This window comes from Solenopsis invicta, chromosome 8, assembly GCF_016802725.1.
Source record: "Solenopsis invicta isolate M01_SB chromosome 8, UNIL_Sinv_3.0, whole genome shotgun sequence".
NCBI lineage: Eukaryota > Metazoa > Arthropoda > Insecta > Hymenoptera > Formicidae > Solenopsis > Solenopsis invicta.
The window spans coordinates 455,905-483,520 of record NC_052671.1 but is presented as its reverse complement, the minus strand read 5'-3'; the positions used below and the strand labels follow the sequence as shown (position 1 = coordinate 483,520).

The 27,616-nt window shown below is 34.7% G+C and overlaps 1 protein-coding gene across 1 annotated transcript; it reads right to left on the bottom strand.

The window, feature by feature from the left end:
• On the bottom strand, positions 1-27,422 carry LOC105192915 (dynein beta chain, ciliary). The gene is made up of 62 exons (XM_039452793.1): positions 26,593-27,422; positions 26,409-26,516; positions 25,718-25,937; positions 25,235-25,387; positions 24,785-25,008; positions 23,849-24,073; positions 23,548-23,739; positions 23,200-23,470; positions 22,173-22,470; positions 21,925-22,103; positions 21,405-21,785; positions 21,271-21,325; positions 21,050-21,179; positions 20,600-20,873; positions 19,768-20,158; positions 19,489-19,645; positions 19,097-19,329; positions 18,674-18,963; positions 18,331-18,479; positions 17,842-18,087; positions 17,556-17,780; positions 17,000-17,201; positions 16,745-16,911; positions 16,233-16,645; positions 15,694-15,964; positions 15,164-15,426; positions 14,733-15,043; positions 14,405-14,520; positions 14,120-14,331; positions 13,788-13,991; positions 13,511-13,582; positions 13,085-13,300; positions 12,758-12,995; positions 12,416-12,608; positions 11,622-11,799; positions 11,250-11,378; positions 10,919-11,138; positions 10,665-10,826; positions 10,441-10,590; positions 10,064-10,225; positions 9,574-9,810; positions 9,065-9,286; positions 8,512-8,763; positions 8,230-8,356; positions 8,038-8,171; positions 7,571-7,808; positions 7,295-7,482; positions 7,027-7,196; positions 6,132-6,352; positions 5,706-5,982; positions 5,332-5,607; positions 4,594-4,999; positions 3,877-4,193; positions 3,581-3,713; positions 3,131-3,412; positions 2,696-2,902; positions 2,140-2,473; positions 1,864-2,039; positions 1,299-1,409; positions 1,068-1,241; positions 656-804; positions 1-456 (listed from the first exon to the last, which is right to left on the bottom strand). The coding sequence occupies exons 1-62, from the start codon at positions 26,815-26,817 to the stop codon at positions 162-164; spliced, it is 13,431 nt and encodes a 4,476-aa protein (XP_039308727.1). The 5' UTR covers positions 26,818-27,422; the 3' UTR covers positions 1-161.
• Positions 27,423-27,616: the final 194 nt, after the last annotated feature.

Below are 27,616 nucleotides of genomic sequence, written 5' to 3'. Positions count from 1 at the left end.
ACTACTACTACTACTACTACTACTACTACTACTACTCGCCAAGAGAGGCGATAAAAAATATCAACTATTATGAGCGCGAAATCGCGTGTGAACGTGACCCCCGGCGGACTCCGCTTCGTGCGTACTCCACTCCGTGGAGGAGCTTAGCTTCGCGAGCTCGATTAAATCTGCAGGAGAATCGCGACGCCGGCCAAGGTCCACTTGGTGGGCTTGTCGTTGGTCTTCAAGTTGAACGTCCAGACGTACGTAGGGCCGCGCGTTCTAGTCCTGTAGACCGGACATTCGTACATGTTCTTCGTCTCCTGCTTGTCCTGCGTGATCGCCTTTACGAACACGACCGGCATCAGAAAGAACAGCTCCTTCAGTCGTGAATCCGCGATGACGCCGCTCGCGACCTCCCATCGTGCACCCTCCATGTACAAACCGTTGATATAGGCGCCCTCGCGCGGTGGCACTCTGATTGCCAAATATATTATTATTATTAGCGTTTATCTCCGCTGTTAACCCTTTAAAGTGCGGCGCACCTTTGGCGCGGATTTAAAGAAAAATTTCAATTTTATTACTATCCAAAATGTTCTATAATCGAAAAGTGTTCGCCGCGGTCCTCAAAGGGTTAATCTCACGCTGCCAAATGTCGAGTCTTTCTCTTTCTTACGCAAGTTCTTCCTTTTGCTTTCTGGTTACGTCGCAATGTAGGCACATTTTGTCCAGGGGCCACTCGTTTTTACGAGCGGTTTGCTGCATGATGGCGGTAAGTAACGACTGCGGATTGAAAAAGCCACCCAGCCAGATCGACGATGGCAACTGCCGAAAGCCGAAAGATGTACACCGCGAGAAATTAGATTGACCACAGACAAAAGAAAGAAATTGAAATTTTAACGCAAAGTAAATGACAAACGTTTGCCAATTCACTTTCTTCGATACTTGGAGCGTGACAAAATTTAAATTCTCTTTCCCACGCTTGAGCAAGGGAATAATTTTATACACTGACCTAATCTAATTTCCTTTCGTAGTATTTTATCTCTTTGTATTATATCACAGTTGTGATTTTTTTTTCCTTTACTCACGTTAAAATCTATCGTCCAATTCGATAGCTCGGTTATTCGATTGAGCATGTCCGCGAACCAACTCGACAATCCGAGGGTGGAGGGATAGGCGCGTTTGGTCCAGGATGGTGGTACCAAGTCCATGAATAAATAATTTTGTAGATTCTCCATATCCGCACTAATCGTGAGCTCACCCTAAAACGGATCCTTAGATTTGCCGTTACCAGTTTGATAATTTATCACGATACTCACCTTCAAACCGAGATCTAGTTCTCTCAAAGATCGTTTCAGTTCCTTGCACAGCACGTTCATGTGTTCGCATTCTTGGAGAGCGACTGTAACGAAAGGAGTACGCTCTTCCGTCTATGGAGAATCAACTTGTTTATTTATGTTATTTGCTACCATTAAAATTAATTTGTTTGCTTTGTTGAGTTTGCTTTGTTATATAAAGACAAAAGAGATGGAATTAAAATTCACGCGTTTCACGAAATCAATCGATCGTGATCGTTATTACGAAGAGAATATAGATACGTATAGGCGACTATGTGGCACTTTTGTGTTAAATGTGCGTTAAATGCGCGTGTGTAACACGATATATAATTCAATGATATAATTGATAATTGTAATTTTTTTTGTAATAGTTGTACTATGTAATTGTTAAAAATTTTTTCAAGTAAACGTTTGCCACGTTTATTCACGAAGAACTTTAATCATGTTTCAATCATGTTTACTTCAATGTTTTTTAGTTTTAAAATTTAATTAACTATTTTTTTTTAACTACATAAGTCTGGGTATCCAATAATGGTCCGACATTAACCTTGCTCATCAAGTCTTGTATATTAAACTCTTCGGGAAGCTTGTCCAATATATCCTCTATTATAGTTTTCACCTTGTCCTCTTTCGATAACACTCCGGCTGCTGCATCGACACTGTCTCGTGGTTGCATCCCCCAGATTGTTTTAAACAAGTTCTCCGCTGTGCTCGTGAGAAATCCTGTACAAACGAGTTTGAACGAAAATTTGTTACGTTTTAACGCGAACGTAAATCAAGGAAGGTTAACGGATTAACGATCAAGCTAATTGAGAAATTTCACCAATCTCCGCGTTCGGGTGAAGTCCGTATAAGATGGGGCTCTCTGGTGGCAAATAATCTTCTAAATATTGATGATAGCCCGTGTAATCGGTACTGGTTGGCACCAGAAAACCCGGGGCCAAGTATAATTCACCTTCAACCAATTCTGGTTGCAAGTACTCTAAGAGATACGTTCGGCACAGTCTTCTGTCCCAATCGTCGGTTATATGACCGCCATACATGATTTCACCGAATAAATAGCGTAAATCTTCCCAAGGTACTTTAGTATTACCCTCGAGATAATTCAACAGTACTGATACACTGATGGTCAAGTCGCCGATGTTGAAGGGATACAACTGTATGTATTAGGAATGTTATAACGAAATATGAATGATATAAAAAACTATAGAAAGTAAATATTCATCAGGAGGCCTAATATATAATAATGCTTTGAGATTGACATTTATAATAAATGCAATAAAAACATCATCATGTACAAAATCGCATTTATTAGAGACGATGTAAAGCAAACTTGAAAACGCTGAGAGTCCCGAATTTCTAAAATTTGAAATACCGACCCTATTCCATCCTTGTGCGCCAAATTTTCTGCGTTCTGCCACAGCAGCGTGATAATAACAGAGGGTGAAGAGAATAGCTTTGAACTCGGTCTCCTTGGTGCAAGATTCCAATGTATCCTGACTAAAGTTGTCCAAGGCTTTGTGAATGTTGGCATGCATACCAGTTGGCGGTTCGTTGGTGATTTTTATGGCCGATTCTAGTATACCCTTTCGTTTCGATTGTATCAAAATAGTATGTGAAAATGTTGGAGAAAATTTAATAACGTTTATAGGTAAGGTGAATTCTCGAAAAAGTGCAAGAAGGATTTGATAATTTTAAATTTACATAGTAGTGCGATATATTTAACATTTTTGTTATTATTTTGAACAAATTGTGAATTTTCATCGTTTTTTCATCGGGTATCATCTCGTGTATTTGAAGGGTTTTGCTTTTACTTGTGGTATTATCGATGCGTGTGGATCAGGACTTGGTTCTGCGCTAATATAGAGCCGATAATCTTTATGCGGATCTTCCGAGAGTTGTTCTATCTTCTTTTCTAGATTTGGTAACCAATTTCTTACTAGATGAACATTTTGGAGTATAACCCAGTGGCCGTCGCGCGCTGACACTTCTATCGTTTCTTCCGCGATTGGCTCTTGACCTTGTCCTAATGATATATTGTGGAAATTCTGTGCGTCGAATGTGAAGCCAAGTCGTTTACCGAGTTTTTCGACATCCTACATAGAATCGTTATTTCTTTTGTCTTTAATTTGTTATTAATGAGGGAATATTTAACATTGTAAAGTTGCACGCATTACATAAATATTAAATCCATTCTATAAACTGAATGCTTCAATATATATTAAAATCAAAGAAGTATTAGAAGTATGAAAAAATGTAAATACCTTTAGAGGATCGACTCCTGGAGACAAAATAAAAAATACCGGCGTGCTCGCGCTTGTTTCTTCGTACGATTTTTCAAAAGATTGCATTCGAAACTGTATGAATTTTGCACCCAATTTCTCTTCCACGAAGTAACTGTGTTTGTTAGAGGATTAATAGTTTAAGGATTAGAGAAGGATTAGAGTGAAAGAGTGAATCAAAGCAAAATAATTGAATGCAGTTGATACATTTGTTAATATAACACGAACCTTGGTTTAAATATAAGTATTTATTTCAACATTTTATTCCCATAAATTACCGTATAGCATAAACCATTCGATCTAGTCTCACACATCTCATTATGCAAAGTCTCTGAAAGGCCGTTTTGTTTTTCCATTCCTGGGGAAATTTTTCTCTCTCGGGCGTTTCCGATTCGACGAACTTCTTCCACCTTTTCGCAGCCCCATCTATATCGCGGTCTAAATTGTGAAAATTTTCCATTCCGCTTAGATACTTGATGCCGCCCCAACTAACGTTATTCAGGAAATCTACCGGACTCGTGAGATCCGGTAAATAAGGGAATCGCAAGAGAAAATCCACTTCAAGTTGATCTATTTCTTTCATTTGCAGGAGAATCTAAATTGTAATATTTATTTATTTAATACATCCGTATTACGTATGTAAATAATGAAAAACTAGATCATTCCATAAGCAACAATTTTTTTTTTTAGAATGTATAACTTGTTAATTAAGGATTTGTAACGACTAAAAATTCAGAAACATGGTTTAAAAATCGTACAGTTATACATACATGTGACGCAAAGATTGCTTAAAGAGATTAATCTATAGAAATTATTTTTAGAGTCTGCAACAAATGTAACCAAAATCAAATATACAAGAAATATCATGAAAAATATAAATGTCACGAGTTTTGTACGTTTACGTATTTTCGCAAAAGAAATTGGACAAGAATGATTTTTTTCGAAATAATTTTGTTTTCTGGTTGCATTATTTACGAAGTAACTCTCTCCAATACCTGAAGAGTCAGTTGACATAAAAATATGAGCTTGTCGCTTTCGAACAGTCCTCTACTGGTATACGTAAAAACCAAGTACGTAACGCTGTCGATCAAATTGGCGACTCGTTTACCGAGGGCGTCTACCGGCTCCGCAAATTTAATGGCATTTTGAAAGACTGTGTTGAATGCCTTGAGAGAAAACTGATACAGCATGTTGATCTTGTTGAGATCGTTAAGGATGAAGTAGAGGAGGCTGGCTCTGGACGCTACCGGTCGGTAGGACTCTCGCGCCTCGTCTATCTTTGCGGCAGTCATCTTCGCCTCGATTGCCTTCGCCTCGATCTCGCTGGCAGTCTTCTTCGTAGTTTCGAGATTCTCCACAAGAGCGACGTCGCTCAGGATATCGGGACCCGCCGTTGCCAATCTCAAAGAAACGATAAGCGTAACTTGTGTAAATTTAATATTCGTTTAAAAGATCCGTGGGCGCGCGCGTGTTTGTTTTATTTCATTCTACATTTCTCGTGTCAGACTAATGAGACACGAGAAGAGCCCATGAATTTTGTTGATCAAGTTTAGAATAGTAAATGAGACAATTGAAATAAATAAATAATTAAACGGTGTAAAATGATTGTGTATTGAATTGTGAATTCGACACTTGATCAAGATGATATATCTCTTCATAAAATCAATAGAAAGTTGAGGAAACATTAAAGTCTATTTTTCAGATGTTCATTTCTCTTTTCATCGTCTACTCACCTGTGCAACAGATCGTCCTCCAACACTTTCAACGTGATCTTGAACGTGTTTTGCTGAATCGTGAGCTTGGCTTTGCTCGACTCCAAATCCGGACGCTCCGCTTTCACGACGGTACCTAATAGCTGCTCCTCCAAACCGTCTTTCGTAACCGTGAAATTGATGAGTGTAGTCTGAGCTTGCATCTCCGGCTTATAGTGAGGATTTGCCAGTTTTGTTTGTAATATCAGACGGAAGCGCGGGTCGTAATCCACCTCTTTGTCTCCCACCTTGATGGCCCTTTGTTCACGTCAAACGTCAAACGTCAATTTTGCAACGTCAATTTTGCAACGTCAAATAATTTATTTACTAACGAGAAGAAAAAAATACCAATGTACCTTCCCTTCTTTATTAAAACTCGGCCTAAGATTGGATCTAGAACGGCGTCAACCGTTTCCATGATATTTTCCAGTAATACTATCTCTCCATTAGCAATAGCGTGTTCGATTTTGTCGAGATAATTCTTCTGAGTCAAACGTAACACTATCAAATTTTGTCCGTATTTATTTTTGATCCATTTAATTCCTTGTAATTGCGGATCAATCATAAGTGGCCATCTAGACGAATTTGTGAGTATCGTGGCATTTTCCGAGGACATTCTGTCTGTAGGTAAACCTGTGCAAGGAACGTAATGATTTTAAGCTTTTAATTTTCATTTTAATAAATCAAAGATAAGATTCACGCTTTTTTAAATTTATTATCACTTTGTTGAATATCATATATTTATTAGTGATGGGAATTTTTGTAAAGCGCGCTTCTTATACCCTCGTTATTCCATTGGGCGATTCTTGCATCGTCAGTCATTAAGGACAACGGATCCAGGTCTAACGTGTATGGTATTGGCACTTGCAGATTGTCGAGAAATGGCAACCAATATAAATTCATAAGATCCATTCTATATTTCTTCGTAAAACATCCCATGTAAGAAATGAATGCCGTAACGAGCAGTACATTGCCCGGTAAAGTAATTTTGGATTTCCTTAATCTGTTTTGCCATATCATAAATATGTTTAGAAACTTGTTCTATACATGTCATCTCGATAAATGAAATCAAAGTTATTGCATTAAAGTAAAATTAATTGAACGATTAAACGTAGTTTTTGAAAAAATTGATCGAATCAATCGAATAACAAACATAAGAGAAGATAGAGTGTTATTTTTTTTATTAAAGTGGAGCTTAATAATTTTGCGTAAATTTTCCCAGTTTATACGAAATAATTTAATATTTATCGGTTTTGTAACACAGTCCTAAACGAATATATTATCAAAATTGTTTATTAATTTAATTTGTGATATTATGTATTCCAGCTTCAGTTCTGGACTGTTTTTTAAGACCAATAAATATTCGACGCTGCATGCGCGTGTGAACGGAAAATTGTGAAATTTGTGCAAAATTATTAATGATATCAAGATTCGGTTTGACGAAACCGATGGATGACACTCTTCTCTTATGTTTCACATGTTTTCATCGGTGGGGTTTCACTTACTACTGTTCAATCAAATAAATTACATAATTAATGAACAGAAATTATTATTATACATAGACATGATAAAATTTGTACAATTAACTTGATGTTTGTTTCACTGACCGTTCGTCGCTTTTATTTATTTAAACAGTTTTTCTAACTGATAATTTCGTATTAGCGCAAATTTACTTACAGTTGAACAGTCTCGGCCCAACGAATATTCTCGGATGCGAGACCGTTTACCAATCGGTTTGCTAAATCTATAGTGAACGCAGTCGCATCCGCTTCGTCTTGACATTTTTGTTTTTCGCCTAAAGCCACGTTCATTTTTTCACCTAGAATGTCTAACATTTTCTGAAGCTCCTGTAAAAAAAAAATAAAGAACATTATTTTATTCCGATAAAGAAACACAAGAACTGAAACATTTAATACTAATATGTTTATTGCTGGAGCGAACTTACCGCTAAACGGTTTCTCAACGAATTCAATTTTTCCATAGCAACTTTCAATTCGACGTTTGCCTGAGCAAGCGCTGCTCTCAAAGGTTTCACATTCTCATTGATGTAATGAAATACCATGATATTCTTTACCCAGCTACAAAGTCCCGCTGCCGCTTGCGATTTTGAATATACAAAGTCCGGATCAAAATCTAATTGAAAATACAAATTACATTGGGTTCTCACCTATACAGACAGACAGAAATTATATTCGAATGTTAGATTTGACGATAAGATTACCTTTATCATTGATGTACGGTTGAATCGCCTTTACGACGTCCGGGTGTATGTTCTCTTTATCGTAATTGCGCAATTCTGAGAGAAATCCATCGATAGATCCCATTATTATTCTGCAAGCCTTCCAACTTTTGTCTTTTGGAATTTTTCCTTTCGGCGAAAATAAAATCAGTACGGCCTGAACAACCGTAAGCACGGCATCCGGCGGAGATCCAAAAGACTTCAATTCAGTTAAATTATTCTGCAATGATATCAAAATTGTTTTACTCAACTTAAAAATATACATATTTCAATTTATACAGAATAAAAAGAAATATTATCTACAAGATGTTTTAGATTTGGCATTTTATATGTTTTCTATTATTATATTAATTTTGTAAGAAGAATTTTATTTTGATTTTTCTCGAATATGTAATTTGATACATCTATATTCTGTTTATAATGTAAACAGACATTTTAACGGTTAACACCTTGTTCAGAGTGTTGAGTGCAGCTTCGGCTTGTCTTACGGCCGGCTCTGCACGGGCCAAGTCTTCATCGCAATGTTTTTGCTTTTCCAATACTATCTCCTTGATTTCTGCTACTTTTGCTTCTTCCTCGGTTACTGAAATTTCATCACGCGTTATTTCGACATTGTTGTTCGCAGTTGTCTAATATCTTACCGATAGCCTTTTCTGCTTCCGCTTTTGTATTTTCCGCGCGTACTTCGGCCAATATTTTATCAGCTATTTCATTCTTTTTCTTCAACTCAATTTCTTGAGCCATTAAAATAATCTTTAATTCGTCGACCTACTTTGCGAACAAATAATTTAGAGAATGTATGGGTATATGAAATCTTTGGGGTGTGTAACATGGCAAGTATATTTGTAATTTGTATATTTGCAAATTGACTGTTACATATTCGATTGTGCCTACGATATATGTTTTATCTGGTGAAAAACTACCTGAATAGAGCAGGATTCGAGTTTCACCAAGCCATCGGTGAGACGCGAGATCATTGCTTCCAAGTCGTGTGATTTTTCTATTAATAACTTGGAATATAAAAAGATCTGTTCAAGGAATGATTTTGGCGTTGTGTAGTTGTATCTTCTTTCATTTTGTAAATATAACGAGGACATATCGTTAACGCTCGTGTGAACGAAAGACATGAAGAGAGAAACGGAAGTTTGGTGTTCGATCGGTAATTCTTTCAACTCCTAAAGATTAGATAGCCTTCTTAAGAAAATGGAATAGAGTAATATTTTACTTAAACATTATAGCTACCTTGAAATTTTTTTTTCAATTATTTTTAAAATATTTCTAAAATTGAATGTTTTTTATTAATTTTAGCAAATAAGTTAGTAACAAAAATAAATTAATAAAAAAATATATGTTTTACTTGAGATCAGTAATCAATTAGAAATTAATTTTGGCAATTTCGTAATTGTTGAGAGAGAGAGAGAGAGAGAGAGAGAGAGAGAGAGAGAGAGAGAATTTGTAAAAACCTCTAAGTTGTACCTCTAAGAACGTTGTCGACACAGATTCCAACGCTTTCTGCGGCCAGTCTTGAAACCAGTCAATCGCGGTGCAATTTACTATTGCGGGGAATTGCCTGGCCCTTTTTCGAAGGGTCGCTCCTACCGGCGAGAAGCATAGAACACATTTCAATTGCTTTCGTACGCGTTCGATAAAAAATTTCCAGCAATTTTCTTTCGTATCAATTAATCCAGTTTGCTTAACCTGTACGATGGATAATCATATAGTCATAATAGCGAATAATTAATGCACGATCTTTAAAATATTTCAGAAATATGTAGCATTCGAATTCGGAACTCGGAAAATAACGTGTAATATTATAGAATACAACCAAATAGTAAATTTTTTTTTTTCTGTGACATTAGATACACAAGTAATACTGGAAATAATTACGTACTCTATTACAAGTACATTACTACTCTAAATTATTATTTTATTGAAATACAGAAATTTAGTCTGACAGCGCTAAAATAACAATACATATATTTTACCTCGTTACGTATGGCGTTAATAATGTTATCTACTTCATCATCGGTAAATAATTCCGTGATTTCTCCCGTCGCTAACATATCGTTCACCACAACTAAAAATTTTTCTTCCGCGACTTGAGAATCGCTCATTAAAAAAGTAATACCGATACTCTTCAAGCCGGCTTTTAGATATAAAACGGCCAAGTCAGCTTTTAATTCATTTAAGGAATAATCTTTGCGCAATTGTATTTGGAATACCTGTTGGAATACCATACACCAAAATTTAGTATAAATTCTACAAACTTCTTTAGATTTTAAATATTTGTCAGAAATCTTTTTAGCAACTTGCACAGGACAAATAATTAACATTGTTTTTTTTATATTTATTGCTTAATTTATGGTTTATATTTAATAAAAATTATGTTAGTCACTGTCATAAAATATGCTTGATCGATTTAGAAAGATGGTAAAATTTAAATATTGTGATACCTGATAAAATGGCCCTGCTTACCTCCAACGAGGAAACGAAAGAAGCTAAACGCGATAAAGACTGTTTGCCGCTACCACCTACACCCACTAGAAGCGCATTGCCTCTCGGTGCTTCCAAAATTCTATTGATACGACACACGTGATACACAGCATCTTCAAATAATACTAAATTCATCGCGGACACCTACGTCAAAGGAGTATCAAGTATCGCGTTATGTAGATTGATCGAGATATGAAATATGAGTGATTAAAAACATGAATGGTTTTATTTTATTAAGAGAGAGCTTTGAGAATAAAAACTTAAAAATTCAAAAATTATTAAATTAAAAAAAAGACATTTAATTTATATGTACGTTATAAAATTAAGTATATAATGACAAAATATGATCGAGATAATACCAGCTCATTATAATTGAGCAAAGCTTCATCAAGTAATTTTACAAGGTGAGTCCAATTTTTGACAGGTGCATATTTCGGCTCGCCAATTCCTTCCGCGAAATGACAGTATACCAATGGCTGCTCCAAACCAATTTCGGTTTCGTTCAATTCCTGAAATTAATCAAATAATTGAAGAAAATGAAAAGTTAAGATTCGAAATTGATCAAGCTCTTCTCGTTACGTACAGATATATTTTTGCGGAGTGCATTGAGCAGCAATTGATCGAATATTTTCTGGTCTTCAAAGTCCACCAATTTGTCACGATACACTCGCATCGCTTCATGAGCGTAAAGTCTGATTATGTGACTCGGAAGTGGTAAAGCGTCGCCACGGGCAAAAAGCATCCCCTGTGTGTACATCGTAACAGGATTATCGCTATTATTACATAGAAAATCACGTTGTCGTTAGTGTGTCGATCGATATTCTTTGCGATTCTAACCTGGAATATATTAGTTAAATCGCGTAAATTGAAAACATAATGAAACTTGATGACCGTCGGTAGAAAAGTCGCGGCAATTTTATCATGAAGATACAATGCGGCGTCTATCAGAGGATCTATGAATTTTTGCACCGCTGAATTAAACTTTTGTTGCGGATCAGTCACATGTTGCTTGAGGATCTGACTGTATATCATTACGAGTGCCTCTTTTTGTGGGAAACTGACAACAAGCACCAAATATATTAATAAGATGATGAATACTCTTCTGTATATTTCTTTCTTTCACACGCACGCACATACGCATAGAGACTAAATAAGAATAATAATTTACCTAACTGCGAACACGGCAAAGTGTCTCTGTAAACGTGGATCTATGGTGAAACTGCCTGCAGTAGGATTCATACAAGATACGTACTGTGTATTGTGAATCTCTTTTAAAGTTAATTTGCTTCTGTCATACCTACATTATAAAGTTTCTTATTATTCTCTTATTATTATTTTTACATACGATTTAGTGACGAGAAATTCAAATTAATAATTTACGTTCGAATGTTGTGGACTACTTAATGATCGTAATAAATTATTTCACGTTAAAATGGATGCCGCGCTTAACTTAATACCTAACAGAAATTAATTTCTCACGCTTTACATATTTTACTCTATATATATATATATATATATACATATATGTTGAAATTATTACCAGTGATTGTAATCCATGTGTTGTCTAATAAGAGTATGAGGTTGTACCGTTCCATAAGTGTCCACTTCCGGCATATTCATGTCATCTATGAAATATACCAAAAGTTTCGTACCCGGAGGACCATAATTACGCCCTGCTTTTTTCTCCAAATGTTTCTCAAGTACTCTCTGCAACATGTCTTTTCAACGAAAATAAAATCAATATCATTTATCGTTAAAATAATAACTGTGGCGATTAACGTGACATAAATTGCCAATCATTCGCGAAGAACGATAATTGACAATTTATTGAAATGTTTATATTTGCATGTACATATATTAATATTTCATATATTATACATACATATGTATATACAGAGTATCCCTGACCATCTAAATACCCCTATTAAAATAAAGAAAAATAATTTTGAAAAAGTTCGAAAATTTTGATAAAAAGAGAAAAACTTAAATAAAATGGATAATGGAGATATTGTTAGAAAAAATGTTTGAGACAAACAGTTTTTTTTTTTTTTTTCATGTGTACTTCGAATTTGCAATAATTGTAACACATTTATAAATTAAGTTCATTTTTTATATAACGAGTCTCTATCAAGGAATTGTGAAATGTAATATATTTCTAATAAAAGATTTATTAACGCGTTTAAAGTTAATATTTCAAAAAGTATGAAATTTCTTTACAAAAAAAAGTATAGACATAATAATAGACATAATTTTTCCAAAATATTATATATGAAAAATTTATGAAAAAGTTAACTGTTAAATATATAGTCTTAAAAATTCAAGTTTAGTCACTACCTGATGTAGTGTAGAAGTTAAGAGGAACATTTGCGATGTTATAATTGTCTGGCAAGCTTGTTAATTTGTCGGCCATAACGACGCTTTTTCCGGAACCTGCTCCACCCACTAACATAATCGGAGCGCGCTTCTTTATCAATAAATCCATGAAAAAGCGCAAGCGCACCGTTTCTCCAGTTGGTACCAAAGCGGACTGTATTAAACGTTAAATACGTTCACGTATAACATTTTCTTTTTATTTTTACTTGTTGCAAAAACGGATTACCTTGTTGTAATTAGAACACTTTGTTTGATATTTTATGTTTTTATTTTGTTATTTTAAATAAATTGATGAGAGAAAACCTGAAGCGGAATATCTGAATCCAATTGAAACGGGTCGACTTTTTCGGTCCAGGGTATCCATTTTTTCGTCTCTGGTTCTATGAAGTAACTAAACACGGTTCCGCCCGATGGAAACTTGACAGTTTTAAATTCATTTTGCCACCATCTGCTAAATTCGTTCCGCCAATCTATCAACTGATTTCGAAACATTGCAGAACCGAATGCCCAGATGCAGGCAAATACAAAATACAATTCGTGCCTAAAATATTATTATAATAGATTTTGTCAAGACTATACACAATTTCAACACTAAACTTTCATTTTTTTATTCAATGTTGAAGTTGTTACCATTCCTTCGGACAATCCAGCGGTACATTTTCTTTAGTCAAAAAGCAATCGAGTAAGTGACAGAGCATTTCCAAGTGACATATTTCTGGTAAAGGTGTGATCTTTTTGAATTTTGATTTTGTTACTTCCAGTAGAGGTGGAATGTACTTTTCGAAGAGAATGGACAAGTTGGCGCGTTCCGAATGATCTCTCGTTTCTATCCAGCTTGTGATAAATCTGCAGGACAATTTTCTTTTTAACTCAAAAAGACTATTGATTAAAAGACTATTTGTTAAACGACATTATTTGTAACGTAATATTTATTACGAATCAAGTCGGATTAAAAAGCGTGTTAATCAAAATGTTTTTTAACTTTTTAATTAATCAGAGTCAAATCTTTATTCTTTGATTCTAAAATTATAGTATATGAACATATTTATTGCTTACGGGCTCCAGCCTAAATCTTGTGGATTGATGTATAAAATTCCCGCTCTAGATACCGTTGCTGGCGTAGCTGTCCTGAAGTAAGAGCGCGAAAAACATAGAAGATGCACCATTATTCTCGTTAGAATAAAAATCAAATTTTTTGCCATAATTTAACATGTTACTTATTACAATATAGCAAAATTAATAATTAAGTCTTGCAAACATTTTTGATGAATTGAAAAGTTTTATATTCTATTGGAAAAGATAACGTTGTGCTAACTAACAGCTAAAGAATTACCTTAAGTTGGAAATTTCAAAGAGAAGACGCATGTGTTTGGTCAATGCAATTCTTTCGTTACTCGCTAACGTTAGAACCTTGTTATCGTCCATGACAGTATTAAGGGATTCGATCCACATCGGGTCGATGTCACCATCGAAGACGATCCACTTTGGACCGTCGCCCGCCATGTTAGCTTGCTCCCTCATTATCATGGAGAACAACCTGCAAAAGAGTAGCAATAAGAATAGAAAGTTGTGGCAAGCCTATTACGGAGTGTGAGCGGGCTAATGCGAGCGCGCGTAGCGCGTTTGATCGCGCGTTGAAAATTGACGGGTGTGCCGTCTTCCAACCCGTCTTTCCATTCCCTCGTTGCCGGATTAATGACACCAAATAACTCGTCGTTGGTCACCGCCTTTGGGTTGAGATCGTTGTAGTGCGGTTTGCGCTTTTGGTTCGAGTACGTTCGGTTAAGCGTTTTCCAGACTTCGGTCTTACCGGTCCCGGCGAGGCCGACGATAAAGACCGAGTGTCGAACGTGAAATAACTCTTCCAATTGTACCACCTGAAGCGAACCGATGGAGAAACTTAAACTCGCCAATTAACCATTCAAGGTGAACGTTACGTGTATTACGTACCTTGAGAATAAACCCGTCCTCTGGTTGCAACTTTAAATCAAGTGCCGCACTTTTGATCATTCTTTCGAAATCCAAATCTCTTTTTCGCGGTACATCCAACGCGGGAAATAAATCTCCTGAGTAGGAAAATGACATCAACGTATTTGTTACTAATGGTAATTTGGCAAATTTACTACTTACTATAAGAAATATCGGAGAAAACAAGCAGTTTTTAAGCTGCTTTCTATATGATTAATGAAAATAAAAAAATGATGATCGTACGACAAATGATGTGACAGTTAAAAATACGAATACATCTAATTTTTAGTAACATTAATCTGCTTTTTACCTATTAATCCCATGAAGACGGGCACATCGTCAGTCACGACTTTAGGCATATTAAAATCCCTTAGCGCTCTCATTAGCACTTGCTCCTCCGGCCTTTGCCTATCGTCACGTTTCAGCTTTCCAGCGATGACCAAAACGGACTTGATGGCTCTCAAACCCCAGTCGTAGTGGTCTTGCTTGGATAAAAGCTCTCGACATAGCGTGTATAGGGTAATAAACTTCCTCGCCAGCAATCTCGCTTCTTGGAAGCCCTCCGCCACTAACATAATCTCGCAAATTAGTTCAAAATCGGGCACCACCATAGCGCACGGCCTGTTGATTTGTTCTCGATTAGTTGTGCAATGTTAACTCTCTCTCTCTCTCTTTCTCTCTCTCTCTCTTTCTCTCGCGCGCGCGGCGCGTTTATTATATTCTACAATATTCTACGTGTACCGAAATAATGTTTTCAAATTTTCGGGTAATTCCGTTCTACCGGCGTAACCGGGATTCATCGTGATGAACATGCCAACTGTATCCACGATATTAAGCTCCTCCCCAAAAAATAAAAACTTTTTCTTTCGGTTTTTCACTCCGTCTAAAACACATTTCACTTGCACAGCCACGACCGACAATACCTCGACGGAAATTCTGTTGAATTCGTCGAAGCAACCCCATGCACCAGTTTGGGCTAATCCTTTGTATATGTTGCCACATGACTACGGATATTTGAGAAACAATCAATTTGTCAATTTTATTCTATAGTATCTCTATAGGAGTACGAGTTGTTATAAATATTATAATTTTTTGGTACTTTGATTAAAAAGTATTTTGGAAGAAAAAAAAATACGATTACATCATTTTGCTGATTTTGCACAATGTAATCGATAATAAAAAAAAAAGAAAGCAGATAAAAATTTATGAAACGTTTTGCTTCCAAGAATCTCGTTAATCCCCTAATAAGAAAAGATCGAGAAGGAATGTACTTTATAATCCATTTGTTCGGAACAGTTGAAGACGTAAACCATTTGTCCGAGGGCTCTACCGAGGTCCTTGGTCGTCTCGGTTTTTCCCGTCCCCGCAGGCCCAGCCGGTGCTCCGCCCATTATCAGATGCAACGATTGCGTCAAAGTAATGTAGCATCTGTCCGTCAACGGCGTAATTACCAGCCGCGGCACGTTACCCAGGTACTCGTAAGCGTATATGAAACACGCGTCGCAAATGTTGGCGAAGCAATCTCCTGATTTGTCGTCCCACCTACGAGGCGAAACAATCTCTTTCAATTCTCTTTTTTTTTCCCGCACCTGCGTGCAGGAAAAGAAGATTAGTGTCTACGGCCGGTGGACAGGAGAGGAGGGGGGGGGGGGGATAAAATACCGGGACGTAAATTCAATACGGCTATAGTACGGTAATTTTATTTTCAAAACCAATTCATTAATATGATTATATTACTGATTATGCAAGTTGTTATATTGAAATCACTATTAATACAATGAGAAGATTATTTTTAAGAAAAATAAATCACCTGTGTTTTAACTGCGACTGCCATGCAAAGCAAGAGGAGCTCTCTGCTTTGATAGATATTAATTTTCCGACAACGTCCCGCGCGTGCACGTCGATAGTGCAGATGGTCATGATCTTCCGTCGATCGTTTTCGTTCAACTCGCTGCGCAAAAGTGAAATCAAAGTATTTAATTGGCCGATTTGTTTCTTTTGATAATCCTTGAGTGCGTTCTCGAATCCTTCCTCGAGTCTCGCGAATGCCATATTCACTTCGGAGGTCCACCAGATTTGCGTGCCGCATAAAGCTGGCTGTGCCTCGTAATCTAGAATCCAAAGTTCACGAGGTTTCTCGTCGTACGAGGCGACAGCTTGACCGAAACGATATTTTACGCTTTTTCTCATTGCTTCCGTGACGCGATTCAACCAGATCTCAACCTGTGAATGTCAGACCATCGTCTCGATTACATAATTAGGATCACCTAGTTAATTCCTATTTTAATAGATTTAATTAACTCAATACATCAGACACTAGACCTTTCCCGTGCAGTCACATGTTCCATGCATAGCCATTTCCTCGCCATCCTTCGCTATCATCCGGTTAGCGTGTTTCGTCGCTTTTCCTTCTTCAATTTTCCACTGGAGCTTTGCCAACGAGTCGTATAATTTGGACAAATGCTTGCATACCATTTCGGGATTGTTTCCTGTTGCAAAAAAAAGAAAAAAAAATGTGTAAGCATTCTGCGTGTATGTACGTATAAGAGAGGGAGGGACATTTATTTTATCATTTACCATTGCTCAGAATGTCTAATAGATCTGCGGATGAGATGAAATAGAAACGTGGGTAGGCTAATCTTTTTGTCTCCAAATAATCGGACAGGGCTTTCTCGCAAATATTTAATTGCCTTTGCAACTCTTCAAGCCGATCCAAAAGTTTCGGTCTATTCGTTGACTTTACTATATTTAAATTGCTCAACATTTCTTTCAATAAATCCTAAGAAATTTTTTAATACTCAATCATGAAATTATATATAAAGCATTAAAATTAAACTTAAAAAATGTTTAAATTACTAATTTCTAATTCAATTTTTTTATCATAAAAGATTCTTAATACTATATTTATCGGAATTTCAAATTACCGTCGGAAAAAATTTGGTTGAGAAACTAATATATTTATATTTTGTAAAATAACTAAAATATATTTCAACAAACATTCAATTGATTCAACAATTGTTTAATTTATGCCAACTGTTAACATTTTTTAATCAAGAATTAACTACTACCAATATTTAATTGAACGTATTGGAGTAAATATTTTAGTTTTTCGACAAATTTCTTTTCTCCGTACTTTAAAATCTTTATCTATTTTTTCAAAACGCTTTGATTCCTCCGGCAATTGACTTCTTATATCTTCTGAACCAATAAAAATGCTTTCGAGATGCATCCAAGCTCGCTGAACTTGAAACCAGGCATTAATTGTAGCATCTGCATTGTTAAGCTTTTGTTGCCAATCTATCACTTCATCGAGGAAATAGGCAACGTACTTGGAGTCCAACATGTTATGCAATTGTACCTGCGTTCAATAAATTTTTTTCCTAATCAAAAATTTGGCATCAAAAATATAAAGCACGTACCTGGTTTTCTTCCAACATCTCGATCGTTTCTTCGCTTATATTTAAGACATTGAGTTTAGTGCGTTCATGCATCTCTTTATCGAACTCGAGAATATCCCATATGTTGTGCAACTCTTTGAGAATTTTCTCCATATTCATTTCTTTAACGGCCTTGTCCACCATGTTCTTAACTTCCTCTTCAAATTTATGAAGCTCTAATTTTAATAAATCTTCCAAAGTGGTTTTATCATCCATAGTGAATTTCACCTTTTAATGAAAATATCTCAATTTTAATAAATTTGGAATAAATTGGTTTGAAATAGTAGTTTGTATATAATATTTATACAAGTTTTGTCATCAATTAAGCAGTTGTTTTTTTTATTTTCAACCACTTTTTAATGTCATTTTTTGTTAATGTCAAACAATTTAAACGTTACACAGCTGATGAATTTTTGAAAAGGAATATTTTGATAATATATATTGTCATTGAATATAGCAGTATGTACGCACCCGCATTTTAGCCATAAGTTGTTGCCAATGTCTGCCCCTGATGGCGGGATTTTGTAGTTCTGAAACTGCTCTTAGCGATGATACCATATTTTTCACTTGTGCTTCTGTGCGAGAATATAAATTCCAAGTTCGCGCCTCTTTATCTAATTCTAAAATAATATAAATGACAATACTTCATGAATGTCAAATTATCAAACACTGTACATGATTGTACATGAACAGTTTAAATATTGAAAAAATATACAATTGACATTTTGATTTTAAGAATCTCTAGATATATTCCATATTATCGAATATCAGTTTATCGTATTAGTTATCGTATTAGTTGTTGCAAAAAACTTGCGTCTCAATTCTCGAATCAATTTTTTACACTCTTGTTCCATTCCTTCGACGTCTATCCTAATCCACAACGTCGTCTTCCATTCGTCTAGACTCGACGTAATGATGTTAACGTAATCCCAAAGATTCTTTAGAAGCCTTAATTCTTTTCTAGCGAGTTTAATTTGTTTAAATTCCGTCACTTGCTGTTCAAATATATTTGCTTGATCATGCAATGCCTTTAATTCTTCCTCAAACTTGAGAATTTCTTCATTAATCTTATCCAATTTTTCGTACACGTTCGTACAATCGAAACTATTGATTGATCATATTTAATATAATTTATTGAAATTATATAATATATTCAAATAATTAGGCAATAAAAAATTGGTATAAGTAAATTTAAACATTTTTTTCTTTAAAGGGACGCGCAGTTTGGTTGCTTTACCTGAATACAATATTTTCGCGGAATTGCGCTAGGTACTGTTGTTGTCTGAAATCATAATACTTGAGACGTTTCTTCAGCAAGTCGATTTGATGTGCCATCAGAGGATTCACAAATTGTTTCACTTGCGCCGCCCATTTTTTCACCGTTGCCCATTGCTCCGGTAATTCCGTCAGCCAAGTATACGTTTCTTCACCGAATTTCACTTGGTACTGTTTAAGGAGATCTATAGTTGCCTGTGAAATTAATTTTACAAATTACATTTATTTACGAATCCTCCAATTGTTACAGTACACTTCTCTGTCAAGCACATTTATTATAATTTATATAATTATATAATAAAAATCAAACACACAGTTTTACTATTTCTCATATGTATTTTCTTCTTTTATCACCTTAATTGGTTCCCACATATCGTCAATCTGGTATTGTCGGTCTCGTACTTCCTTTAAATAATATATAGTGTTGAGCAAATCTTCATAATCATCTGGTGCGATTGGTTGGGTAAATTTCTTTAAAGCATTTGTCAAGAATTCACTAAGATTTCTGAGTCTGTCATATATAATTGAATATTAATTTAACGTTGTACATTATATAATAATACATTTCAGAAGATTTCAAAAGAAATATAAAATACATGTGGATGTAGGTATTACGTAACAACGAATACGTACTCGCTGTTGACGCGGTCAACCAGATGTGTCTTGAATAAATTAGTCCACTTGCAGATCGTGTTCAGTAGAGCTTGTTTAAAGGCTCTTACGTCTAACCGTAGCCAACGCAAGAAAACCTTTTCATTCTCAAACGCATCGCATTTTTTATAAAGCCCTATAAAATAGTCAATTTCTCTCTTAAAATCGATCAAATCTGGCTTTCTCTCTTTTAGATGTTCCGACAAATTCTCTTGCGCTACCATGTTTTTTTCTTCGTCCGTGAGCGCGCGACCAAAACGTAAAAACAAATTTAAATATTGTTGTCTGTCGTCGAGCCATAGCCAGGAATACGGTTCAAAAATCTGCGAAATATTGCGCTTTGCAGAGTATAAATGTAAATAAATCAATGAATCTATAATGGCAGAAAAGTGACTCTTATTCGATTTGTAGAATAATAAAAAATTCTGCGTCACCCGTACGCGTACGCATTGCGAGACATTGCTTTCACAGATACACGACAAAAAAATATGTTTACGATTAACTAGAAAATTGTTTATGGAACTTACAATGATATATTCTTGTGCTTGCACTAAACCTAGCTTGATTCGATTACACGTTTCCTCGAGCATGAAAATGATATTTTCTTCTTCCGCTAAATCGGCCTTAAAGCGATTAACAATAGAATAATCAATATACACGCACGATTTGCCAATTCCCCCCCCCTCCCCTTTTTTTTAAATTAATCATTTTGGCTAATTAATTTTGAATAATTAAGAAAATGATTTCATCTTTCGACACGCAATGTATGACTGCATGCGCGATAAATGCGCCTATTATTGAGCAGCCTATATACAGTGACGTACTCCGTAATGCTTTCGCTCCAATGCGAGGTCAGGATCTACGCGTGGTATTAAAGTTCCCATTCTCATGATATCAAGCAGTAAATTTTCGTAAAACATATAGAAACCCTTAGGATCGTCCGGATCTACCGCAGGACGGAAGACAATGTACGGTATATCGAGCGATAAATGAATCTCGAAAAGAGGTGACACGTTACTTTCCGGATCGGTTTCATCGAGCAGGTAACATATGCTGCGACATATAGACATATGTACAGTTTTTAGTGGCTAATTTCCAACATTTTCAAAATTCGACAGTTTAAACGCAAATAATGTGATAATACTAATAATCAATTACAATTGTCAATAAACTATTATAAAGTTATATAAACGTTTAATGAAATTCAATACCTAGTTGAAGCGGCTTGGATCAAAGCTTTTGATATCAAATTGTCGACATAAACGAGATAAGGTTTCCATTTCATCATATTTTGAGCGATTTCTTCGTCCGTTAATGCCATCATTCTTTCGTCCTTGCCGACTTTATCACTTTCCATTCCATCGGGCGCGATTCTTTCCTTCTCTTCATCCATTCTGAGATGATAATGGTAAAAAACGCATTTTACGACACGTGTAAAAAATTTAAAAAATGCTACTTACGAACAAGATAAGATGATTCACGTACCTTAAGCTCGGTAAAGTTCGCAATTCTTCTGTACCATCTGTTCTTTCTTCGAGGTCTTCAAATTCTACGAGTTCTTCAAATTCTCGCTTTCTCGTATCCGTTCGCGCGTCTGTAACGAATTTATATTCATTAGCATGTCACAATTTTGTATTTTGTACCAATCGTAAAATTTTCAAGTCTGAAAAAATAAGAATTACTCTTGTCCAATTCAATCTCCTCTTTCTCGTATACTGATTCGGGCAACAAATCGAAGAAGAGTTTGTAATTTTCATCCAAGACTCGATTTAATTCTCTATCAGCGTGTTCGATCTGATTATATCTTTTTTGGAAATTTTCCTCGCGATCACCCACGGCGAGCAAATTTTCATTTTTTGAGTCCTTACGCTCCAATATCGGAAACATCGCCCACGAATAAATTATTCGCAACAATCCATTGATGTTTTCTTGAGCGTGAAAGATTCGCGAATGTAACTTTCGCACCAGACTCAATAAATTACCGATGTACTCTGGTACTTCTGTGAAACGAATCCTCGAATAACGTTACATATACATATTTATTGTAGTACGATAAAAAATCGATTTTATTTATTTAAAATAAAAAGTTATCCGGTTTTTAAATTACGAACATTCTATACAATATTTTTGATTTGTTACGAGCATCATAATACATGTAAATATTTTTATATTTAGATGTATTATAATTAAGAATTTTACCTGGAGAATTCCAATTATAGTTCTCTTGCCCAAAGCGAATTAATTCATCTACTTTTTCGATTTCGTTCTCCAATAATTCAAATTCCACAGGCAAGCTATAATTCCTTATCCAATTGTACCTACCATTTGAACAAATATATCAGCAAATCAAACTATGTCTTATCGCTCGATTGCTCGTCTTTACTCACCATTGCACGAGCAAATTTAGATTGTAGGTACTCTCAAAGAAATATTGCATTCTTGAATATAATTGAATCGCTTCCTCAGGTAAGTCCGTTCTCTTCATAGTAATCATAAAACGAATTTCTCGCAATAGAGCAGTCAGTTCCGGATCAAAGTTTAAATCGATTAGTTTGTTCTCATGTACCGTTAATAAGCTTTTCGATAAATGAATGTTGCTTATATCGACTATCTTGTTGGCCCAGTCTGTGAATATTTTATGTTCCATCGCATCCATAAGCGACTGTAGAGAACGCAATGAGCTTACTCATTAACGTAATTCGAAAATCGGACGATTATATTATAGATTTGTCTTAACATTTAAATGATTACCTTTTGAATAAACGCATTATAGAGTAGACTGACATTTTTTTGATAGGTAAAAAAATAATTTTTTAAATTAAAATTCTACTGTAAATTCTTAATCTTTACATCTTTGGCTCGAGTTTTATATAATCAAATAATACATAAACATAGTATTTCTTATTGCACAACGGAAAAATGAAGAAAAGAATATTGATTAATCGATTTACCTCAATATTGGGGACGAAGTGGATTACCATTTTGAATCAACCATTTGAAATGAAAATAAATGAATAAATTCTTTGAAAAAATCTTATTAAGTCTTTTCGTTACAAAATTGAGATTATGATGTTATGTATCATCGACTGATACCGAATCGCACGCAATACAGAATTGTTGTCTATCGTTTCCGTTGCAGAGGGAGCGCGCGAAAGTATGATAATTAGCATGATAAAACAGTTGGTATGAAATAAAAATTGATAATTTCGCCTAATAAATTGATTCGCCTCGCGAAGGTCTACAGACCCCTATTGTAAATAAATATTTAGTTAAGCGAATCATAAGTGAGTGACAAATGACACTTGATACGTGTTATATTTTACAAAATTTAAATTTTACGATAGGTATTATAGAATGAACATTTAAGCATAAATAAAAACAGACAATTGTAAATAAGGAAAAATGACTAAATGCAAGTGAAATGACGGTCATGTTTCGCATCGTTTCTTTTATAGAGCTTCGTGAGATATATTACCTGCATTTGATCGTACTTTGGTTTAGTTTCGCGTGCTATTTTGAGGTTTATCAAGGGATGATCGATTAATTTCGCACATTGCATCGGATAGTCTATCCGTTGTCGCAATTGTGCTAACGTACACAATGCGCCAGCGACATGTGGGAAATACTGATCGGTTTCAATCCATTCGTCCTCCTTGTAGTCTTTGAAGGTGTTGTCAAATATGACCTGGAAAAGGCGAATTGAGTCTAATTTATCAGCTCATCATCTATCGTTACAACTATATTATGTCTATTGTAGCGCACTTTAATATCGTCAAAATGTTCATGAATTTTTTCAAGTAATCTCTCGTAATTGTGCCACAATTGTGCCATGATGATTGGACGATTGGCCATCGAGCCTAGAATCCATATTACTTTAAATGTGATTTCGGTATTGTGGCATTCGGAAAATGCTTGATCGAATATATTTGCCAACTCTCTGTCAAACTCCTCCACCTATGATAAATGAGTTAACAATTTTTTTTTTTTATACAATCGTAATCTTTATGTAAACTCGATCAGAAATAATTTTATATAATATATCATGCGCAATTATTGCATTTACCTTTGCTAAAAAAGAAAGAACGTGATCTGTAAATCGTTTCTCTTCCGGTATGAGAATATCATACTCTAATTCGCCAAATTCATGGTAGATTTTGACAAATTTTTCGTAAATGTCATATATTTTGGAACACACCGTTTTCTTTTTTAAACTCGCGAATTCCATTCTTTCTAGTTTCAAATATTCTTGAGCCGTCTCAAATAACATCTGACAAATAATATGAAATGATTAATTGTTTATAGATCAACTATTTTATGTTTAAAATAATAATATATATTATATTTAGTAGTTTTGAAGTATATAATATATGTACTATATAATATATGTACGTTCGAAACTATACTAAAAATTTTTAATTGATGACATGTGAGATAATCCACTTGACAAAGTTAACAAGGACACGAGTCCAATTGTGAAAAACTTGATATTTATTTTAAAAAGTACATAGATTACGAACTTTAATCTCTTCCAAATGTTTCTGAAAATTTGTTATTCTTCCAAGCACCAATTCATCATCAAAATTCCATGGGATTAGATCACTTGGATGCTTAAAATAATTATCTAATTTATTTCGAAACGTTTCAAATATTTCCGTGTAATAGGTCAAAATGTTTGTAACATGCATTAAACGTTTAAGGCTATCCTTAATATCGCCTGTGAATAAAGTACTCTGATCCAAATATTTGGCGGCCTGCAAAGCTTTTGGTTAGTAATAAAATAGACTTTTATATACATTATGTTAGGCAAAAAAGACAAGTTGTCCATTAGTTGTCCATTAGTTGTCCAATTTTAATTAAAAAGATATTTGGGTGCTAATAGCTTGATTACTTAATAAATATTAAGGCACATTTGTACAATTTTTAAAAATCTCATTACGAAAGTTTCTAAAATCTTCTTCGATTACGATATTATTCTCTCGAAATACGCAAATACTTATTTTTTTTTACGTACCTGGCTAATTAGCAGATTAGATATTTCGGATAATAATGTGATTATTCGCATTGGAATACAATAATATTTCGAATTTGACCATATCAGGCACACGCAATGCAACAGTGGTTTCAATTTCGGCTGCGTATCTTTGAATTCGGTATTTTGTATATCTTCCAAGTGAGGTTCTAACGCTTTTAAATAGGCGCATACGTCGCGTGCTTCGATCACCGCTTAAAATACGAAACAAACAATTTTTTCGATATTATGTTATTTTAACATGTTGATTTTTGCAAGTTTATTCCAATAGAAAATTAGCCAGTAAACCTTGCCTTTCCTTAAGAATAGATAGAATGATAAAATTATATATTACAGTTAAAAAACGGAACGCTTAATCTTGATGTAATTAATTAATTCTTATTGTAGTATATTGTTCGATTAATTTTAACAAAATCTAACCCGCGATAACATCCTTCAGCAGAACCTTGAAACGCGGTGAATAAGGACTCTTGGATAATTCTAAGATAGATGCCATCTTTTTTACTCGTGGATCCTTCATTTGACTGTGAATAGTTTCGACGTTTACAAGTCGTTGACGCCAGAAATTAATTTCTGCAAGTGCATTGTTGATGGTTAATGTTTTTTCAATTGTCAATTCAATTTCTTTTAATTAAATATGGTTGGAAATCAGTGACATGGAAAAATAAAAAAAAACGTGTCTTTTGACCGTGTGGTATGTGCATATAAAACATGTGTGTACAAATCATTTATATTACATTTATTAAAATATATTAATATTATATAGAAAAACACGAGAAAAAATTTATATGTTTTGACCGTGAAAAAAATTCACTTGTAATCTTATAGCTTAAATAATAATAATAATAATAATAATAATAATAATAATAATAATAATAATAATAATAATAAATACGATAATACCGGCGCTTGGTAGTAAATGCTTATCATTTTTTGGGCTTTCTTCGTTTAGCGTGTCACCTATTTGCGAGCACCATTTTGTTACGATAGTTTCTATATTGCTTTTCAAAGGAAGATCGATCTCGATACCGCCACTCTGCTGCGTTTTCCATTCCGCCTCGAATATCTGTTCGATGCCCATTGGCATTGGTAGTAAGGTTTGTCCCATCATCTTACCTTTAACCTGAAAGAGATTCATAAAGCAAATGTCTCAGTGATTGAACATGTTTCTATATCTCAGACACTTACATAAAAATTTATTTGTGTGTGTGTGTGTGTGTGTGTGTGTGTAAAATAAATTTGTTACACAACTAGATTAGAGTTTATATTTTGATAATCGTAAAATGGTCTTATTAAGAAACATTATTGATATACCTTTTTTTTTTATTTATTTTGTAAACAATGCATTACGAACAAGTAGGATTATTAAAAGACAATGTATTAAAAGACATTAAAGACAAGTATTATCCGACAAGTAATTTCCGAATATTAGTTGATTCAGATGCTTTACAGGTTTAACGAAAAATCGTTTTCGAAAAACAATTAAATAAAAAATTTTTCCACTTTTTTGTACGTTAACAATAACGTTTTATATTTCATATTTCAGTTATAATTACATAATTGGTGGGTCAAGAGTCAAAGCTACTCCTTATACCTGACATATCATGTTGCGGAGATCGTAAACGTGCTTTTTCACGTCCTCACCAATAACGCGCGGCCAACCTTTGTGGTTCTTCGGATTCGATAATATCGGCACATACGCCTATGCAAAATATTCGCATGATGGTCAGGGGTCATGATGGACCACGATATTTAATTCGAACATACGATCGCTCTACCTCCTCAACTAAAACGGACAATTCCTCGATAGGTTTCGAAGCCATGTCACCGGGTATAATGACGTTCCTGTAATTTTCTTTCGTGATCTCGACAGGATTCTTTTTTATGAAATACGATGCCTTTACCAGACTTGTCGATGGTATCTCGAGAAATGGCACTAACACACCGGCTAAAGTCAGCTGTATTATCAGAATCATTTCCAATGGTGTGTCGAAGAATTTCATAATCGTCTCCTGACATTTCCATAATACAAATAAAATGATATATCTGCCGAATGATTTGTCTAACAAAAATTACTTTTGCTTTTGTAAATTTTACTTTAATTTTTTAATAAAAAAGAGTCTTAAAAAATATCGTAAATTTTCTTCTTATATATACGCTTAACGTGTTCTCTGCCGGTGTGTGACGAGGGTCATTATACTTATTATTTAAATGGTTTGAGATTTTCACTAGAACGTACAGCGTTATTATAAAATATTTCATAACAGCGTATATTATTTTCTTAATAATAACGAATTTATAGTCTTGTAAATATTATGCGACATTATAAGTTTCAATAATGTACGTGGGTTAAACGGTCCAATATAATTCGGCCTAAAAGTTACTGAAAATTGATTCGGCAGGAAACATGTTATATATATATGAGAAAGATGATAAGAAAAAACAATATAATTTAGAAGTGCAGGCATTGCACACGAGGCATTGCACACAAAATTAAATAAAAAATTCAATTTAATTCTTGTAGATTAAGGTTAAGACTTAGAGGAAAAAATGAAACCTTGTATTCCTCGTTTGTTAACATCTTAATCCATTTGTCGAGTTTAATTTTTCTCGAAAGCACCAAATATTTATAAAGGAATTCAATACGCTCGTCATCCTCCTTTTTCTCTTCATCTTTCTTATCAGCCATTTTTTGACATTTACGAGAAAAGTTTGTTATCTTCAACGTTATTCAACTGAATAATACTAGTTTGAATGTTGCCAATAATGCCAATTTGCTTTCACAGAATTTCTCTCTTTTCT

What these genes read in the sequence shown, in the direction of transcription:
- LOC105192915 (XM_039452793.1), bottom strand. Translation starts at nt 26,817, where the DNA reads ATGAAATTCTTCGACACACCATTGGAAATGATTCTGATAATACAGCTG. An exon ending in ACATGACCGTCATTTCACTT is followed by an intron (nt 22,471 to 23,199) that starts GCATTTAGTCAT and finishes TACGTTAATGAG; the next exon opens with TAAGCTCATTGCGTTCTCTA. An exon ending in ATTTAACTAATATATTCCAG is followed by an intron (nt 10,827 to 10,918) that starts GTTAGAATCGCA and finishes ATGTACACACAG; the next exon opens with GGGATGCTTTTTGCCCGTGG.